The 6,417-nt window shown below is 36.2% G+C and overlaps 1 protein-coding gene across 2 annotated transcripts in view; it reads right to left on the bottom strand.

Annotated features, from left to right (window-relative positions):
• Positions 1-6,417, bottom strand: part of PDPN (podoplanin) — a 17,622-nt gene that overhangs the window by 2,069 nt on the left and 9,136 nt on the right. Inside the window, exons 2-4 of one of the 2 annotated variants that reach the window (XM_009325231.1) lie at positions 3,103-3,188; positions 2,378-2,510; positions 237-272 (exon numbers count right to left, since the gene is read on the bottom strand). In XM_009325231.1, coding sequence (XP_009323506.1) covers positions 237-272; positions 2,378-2,510; positions 3,103-3,188 — 255 coding nt within the window. The remainder of the gene's footprint in view (positions 1-236; positions 273-2,377; positions 2,511-3,102; positions 3,189-6,417) is intronic. The other variant, XM_009325232.1, reaches the window with a different exon arrangement.

Genomic DNA, 6,417 nt, shown 5'->3' with positions numbered 1-6,417 from the left:
GCTTTTTTGTAGCCTGCAGGCCTGCAAATGTGCCCTTGGGCTGGAGGGTTCTGTATGGATGTGGCTACGGAGACAGTAATCAGGTGAACCAGAGGAGGCAGATCAGGGAGCAGGTCATGGCTCCTCCTGAAACTTTTATTTAAGAATAGCATGGGCATAGCTAGTGGCTTCTGGAAGGGTATTGCCTGGCAGTTAAGTTCTCCCTTGTCTTTATAAGCAATTCTTCTGTTTAATACCTTTTTCGGTTTTCTCTGGTTCCTCACTCAGTCCACCTGTAAAGCCAGAAAGAGAATAATTACTCACGCTGCTTTGTACAGAGTTTTGCATCCCAATTTATAATGCTATATCCAAGGAGAACTTTCATTGACTATATCACAATGGTTTGAGGGCTGTGTAATAGGTTGTTTTTTTGACAGGAAGTGAGCAAATACAAGGCTTGAGAGAATGAGTGCAAAGAGCTCTCTGAAGTAAGAGAGAAATTAAAATGTAAAATGATTGTGATGTAATATGTACTAGTGAAACTTAAGTATGATCACATTAAGATCAATAAGGAAATAGCTGGTATAAAATAACTATAATTAAGACAAATGAGATTTTAATTGTCAGAGACTGGTTTATGCTGATAAAATTTTGCCTTGCTCTCAGTGTATTTGCTGAACTATTCTTTGTCTGTTTGTAAAGGCTTTTTGTCAGTTTAAAAGTTCCTCAAGTTCCTTAAGTAGTTTTTAGTGTACAGAAGATTGTACAAAATCTGTTTAGTATACTTTAATTCTGGAATTGAATTTGTAGCTGAGTCCCCATCAGAAACAGATGAATGCTACTTTTAATCAATTAGAAGTATGTCATCCTAAATCTTTAGCATATCCTTTAGGGAAAGTCTGAAAATTCTATCTAAAATTCAAATCTGCTAAACACTGCTTCTGTTATTCAATGGTAAGCCAAGACAAGAGGTCTACGCTCTCAGCAGAGACAAGCAGGCTGGGAAAGGAGATAAAAGCACGTATAATTTTTAAACAAATGTGTCTGATTTATCGAGGGATATGAAACTGCTGTAGAACATGGAAGCTTCAAAAAGAAGCTAGCCAAAGAAAGAGAAGTCTTTGCTCATAGCTGTTGTCTAAAGGTAATTAGCTTAGGCTACTTAGGGGAGAAGTAGTAAAAAATGTACATACTACAGGACTTTGTAGAAATACAGCTGCCACCAGATTTGATTTGACAGTCTGTTTCAAAGCAAAGCCTATATGCTAAAAACAAACTGACTTGAAATGTGATTGACAGACTGCCATTCATGTGAATTAAGTTTATTGCTAATGTATTCTAATAGGTGAATCTGACATACTAGTGAGCCTCACAGACTTTCAGTATTTGTGGTCTGATTTTTGAGTTTGTACTTGAGGTAAAGTGCACTCTGAGCATCTGTTGGCAACAGCTACTCCTTTTCACGTAAATCTGAGAAACCATTCTTTGTTTATTTAGACACCGTGCTAAATTTGCATTTAGTTACCAAAAAATTGGTCTGGAAACAAAGACCTCTTTTCTCATAACAGCTCATCTGAGCATTGTAAAGTGAGATTCATTAAACTTAGGACCAGTCATCGATACTGTTACAGGACTGGAATATCGGAGCAGAAACTATGTTTGTGCTCTCTTACTTTTTACTGGTGTGCACACGAGTGTACCACTAAGAACAATCCTGATCCAAAAGAGGCTATATAGAGCATGGGCCCATGTATTTGTGCCCATATGTTCTTCTGTACACCATCAGACACTAAAGCATAGGTACTCAGCAAGCTGTCTGGAAGACAGCTAAGCGGGCCTAAGGTAAACAGGTCAGAACGCACTTTATCAACCTTTTGCACCAACCTGTTGCTCATTGACTACTGTATGGACATGGGTGCAGTTTGCTTTGTGTGTGCATGACAGTAATTTGTCTCTCTCCAGGGAAGCTAAGCCAGACAACTCGGCAAAAATCAAGAGGGGAGCCAGGTTGTAACAGTTATGTTTTCTGCATTTGAGGATCTTTGAGTTGGTACAAAAGAAAATTTTTTCTGGAGAGCTGTTTGATTTTTTTATACTAATCATCTGAAAAGAAAGTGAAGGTTTCAGAGTTATTGCCTGCCTTGGGGTAGAACTGGCAGTGCACTGGTGAACAAAATGGTATAGCTGCTTGTTCCTTTTGTCGGCACACATCTCTTACAAAATTAGGATGCTGAGTGATTATTAAGGAGTAATTTTAAGAAATCTTACTTTTCCCTTTCAAAAATCAGCAATGTTACCTTTGAGAGCACCTTAAATTTGGTATTTGAATTTTCCAGATATTGTTTAGTAGATGGCAGTAGAACTCTGATATAAAAAATAGAAATGAAAGATTTTTTACCATCAACATTTTCTGTGTTAACTTCATAACCAGTAGAATTATCACTGTCTTCATCTGGGGCAAATGCACTTTCTGTGGTCATCAGTTGTCCAAACTGCAAGAGATTTGTTACATTGTGTAGTCTTGTGGGCAACTACAAGAATTGGGGGGGAAAAGAGGGAAAAGAGAACCTCAGTATATTCAGTCTATGTGTATGAAATAAGCATTTAAATTTCTTGGTCTGTCAGGTGCCCTGTGATGCTTTTTTAGCTATCGCCTGTCATCTTTGACTTGTGTACAGTGACAAAAAAAACCCAAAGTAAGCTGATTTGTCTTCTCTGCTAGAGGCTTCCTAAATCAGATGACCTCTCAGTAGGACTATAGAAGGTGTAGGAGAGGACTGCAGAATATTAGACCTGCCTTTTTTGGGTTTTTTTAACACTAGTTTGTCAGTTTGGTTTCACTGAAGCTAACAGAGACACTGAATTAGAAGAGGCAAATGGCAGTGAATAAGCAGGTTATGAACACTTTTTGCAGTACAAAACTGCCAAAAATGTTTTCAACTTTGTCACCTTCAACCTGATTGCTTACAAAGCAAAAGCATTGGCGTTAGATCTTTCTTATGTTAGAACTCAAGGTTATTCTGTATAATTTATAATGATTATTCAAAATCTAAGCCCCAAGACAATACCAGGAATATGAAATCAGGGTAACTTAAAGGAACCTTTATTTAGAAAGATACTCACCAGGGTTGGTAATTCTTCAAATTCTGTGTCATTTCTGTCTCTGAAATCAATTGTTGCACTTTCTTCTCCTTCTAGAACTGAGCTTGCTGAATAAAATTTTAGAAAATGAGTTAGGATTTTACTTGGTAGTCACATGTTCTGGCTACTTTGACATCTAAATTTTGTTAAAGATGAGATCTACGTAGCATTCAATCTCCCTGCCCCTGCACACTTAGGTTTGCGAGAGTCTCTGGATTAACTTTGAATTCTGCTATGCTCTTGTACAAAGCTGTAGGACAAAGAGCTTAAGTACACATCACTTAACCCTGGCACAACCTTGAAACACACTGGTTACTAAACACTTTGTCCAAGAAAAGATTTATTTTTTTTAAGAAAAGATTCCCCCCTTCCCCCTCCCCATGTGGATGTGCCTACTCCAGACTGCAAGTTAAGCATTATCTTATGCATTTGGATAAATTACTTCAAGCATCTTCCGTTTTCTAAAATAGTAAGAGCTTTCTCCCATCTTTCAGCTCAGTCCCAGCTGCAACTTTTATTTTTAGAATGATCATCAATGTTTATGGGTGTAGCTATGGTTTAGAAAATATTCCTACACAAATCTGTTCAGAGATTTTTTCTGAAGTTGCAAACTTTACTTACCTAAAAATTCAAATTATGGCAACAATGTAAGGTCTCTCTTTTTATTCTAGACCTACACATGTCATCTGTGCTCTTTGGTATAACAGACATTTAAATCTTGGCCAACACAATGCTTTTTCTTTACAAATACAGTCAAACTTCATCAGTAGGAAAAATGAGATGGAACAAGGTAGAACACGAAAGATATGGATATGTGAAGATAACTGGCAGTATCTAGAAAATGTTGAAAATATAGGTATTGTTTCATAAAGTTTCAAGCTGATTCATACAACTATGACCATACACAGTATGATGATAATGTAGTGTGGTATCTCTTGGGAGTTTCTAATTCACCATGATTATAAAGCCAGGTGAGGCTGCTTCTTATGCTGTTGCCTGTGGCATAAGAGTTCTGCTAATTCCAGATACCAGTGTTTAAGCAAAGAGCTAATAATAGACATTGTCCTGAGCAAAAACTTCAGGCAAAAAGACCTAAAACTTCTGGAAAATTCTTTCCTGGGTTCAAATTTTGCATGTAACTTCTATTTATTTCTGCAATCAGAGCAAAAGTTTGTCCAAACATTTTCAAATCCAGTTTATACTTTTTCAGCATAATACTGAGTTATTGCAAGGAATGTTGCAATGATAGCTGAAGGTTATGTGAGTGAGAGCTGTGTTCATTCTCTTAAAGCAGAGAATTTTTAGGGGGGTTGGAGAAAACTCTGGATGCTCACACATCACTTGCCTATGATGTATGTAAGGTAACACTTGTCAGCTACTAATAGGTTAATAATGAACAAAGAATACATAATCCCTTTTTCCTTTGCAAGATGGTTTGACACGTCTGTAATTTGGTAAATAGTAAATGGTAGATTGGTAGTGCTGTGTAGTGATCTCTTTGGGGAGGAGGACAGCTCTTCACAGGAGTTATTTAAAAACAGGTATTTACTGTATCATTTGGATATTTTATGTAAGAAATATTCTTGACCTGTTTACTAAATCTTAACACTGTTTCTACTATTTTCACCTGTTTTTATTTAGTGACGTAAAAACATTCTCATCTCTTCTGTGTTTGAAGTTAGACTATTTCTGAATTGTTAGACTAGTTCTGAATAGTTAGACTATTTCTTATGAAAGGCTTTAATACTCCTAAATGCACCCTACTTGTGTTCTATATGATATAGAGGCAAGTAAACGGAATTTTTGTTCTGTGACTGAAATTAAAAGAATGGGCGCTTTGGTCGGTATCAGTCAAAACTGAGAAAAGGATAGAATTGCCTTGGATCAGCTGCACATATATCACTTGGAAATTATTTTTCTTTAAACGTGAGCTCCATTTAACTTTTGTTCATTTTTTAACTGCCCATTTTAAAATAAAAATGGTATTTCAAATGAAAAAGCCAATGCTTAATTTTGAAATGAGTAAAAAGAAAATGCACTGGCACTTTAAAGGAAATTTTTCATAGAGAGGATAGATTATTTGACACTGGGGGGAAAAAAAAAATCTCTTTTTGCTTGAAACTCTCATCTGATTTCTACGGGAAACTTGCAAATATTTTTCCTTGCTCCCAAAACTCATTTTTAAATCAAACTAAAAATATTTCATCCACCTCTAGCAATGTAAGACTGAGGGCTTTGTCCCATTGCTAAGAGACTAAACACTGAGCTAAACTTAGATTTCTAATTCCATGTTTACTCAAGTAAATAGAATTTTATATTTTTATACCTTTATAAGCCTGAATACAGATACACTTTCTATTTAAGAGCCAAAAGGGTGTGCAAGTAATACTTTAGGCACTAACAGATGAAGAAAGTATATTCATGTTACGCCAACATGAGGTGTAATATAGTGGCTAATTAAGCCAGCCAGTTTCCCAAAAATCACCTTATAATCCATGGAAAGACTAGGACAGGCCAGGGTAAATCATATTTCTAAGTTAGAACATAAAAATAATGTTTTGGTCATTTTTGACTGAAATACCCTAGGTGAGCAGCCTTAAATTTTCTGTTGAAATAGCATAAAGGGGGCTTGACTTTTAGGTGTGTTGATTTAGCCACCTTCTAAATATCAGGGTGTTTTAAGATATGGCACTACTTTAATACTTATTTTTTGCTTAAAGTAATGTCTCTAAAGTACAATATTAGGACTATACTATGTAAATGTTAAGTGTAAAGAAAGAAATAGCAGTAGAGCTCAACAACATGAATTGTGTATGGATCAGTTTACCTTGTACTCCCAGTCGGAACAGAAAAAAAAATCCCTTATTCACTAGTTGCGAAATAAGCATGGATGGAGAAAACCAATTACCAGAGAAAAACCCCAAGTAGAAAGTGAAATAAGTTTTGTATGTTAACAACAGGCAGCTTATTCTGAGAAGCTGCTTATACCTGGCATGGCAGTAGCTTTCAGCCCTGAGGAATTACCTGATAGTGAAGGCAGGAAAGGAAACAGTGTCACAGAACAAAGGTGTAGAGAATTAGTGAATGTCACAAAGAAACATGAAATAATTATTCTTTGTGTGATAAAGTTATTGCAGATTCTTGGCAATGAGTGACATGTAGAAAATCTATTTCAGTGCATTTGCCTTCAGTGTACAGTGATTGACAAAAGGAGGTGGCCCAGATTAATCTTGCCTAATTTTAGGTTCTTAATAAAGGTGCCTAAATAAGGTGTCTGTTTGCCCTTATCTTCTTTTA

This window comes from Pygoscelis adeliae, unplaced genomic scaffold, assembly GCF_000699105.1.
Source record: "Pygoscelis adeliae isolate BGI_AS28 unplaced genomic scaffold, ASM69910v1 Scaffold36, whole genome shotgun sequence".
Classification (NCBI taxonomy): domain Eukaryota; kingdom Metazoa; phylum Chordata; class Aves; order Sphenisciformes; family Spheniscidae; genus Pygoscelis; species Pygoscelis adeliae.
This window is presented reverse-complemented; position numbering and strand designations above follow the sequence as displayed.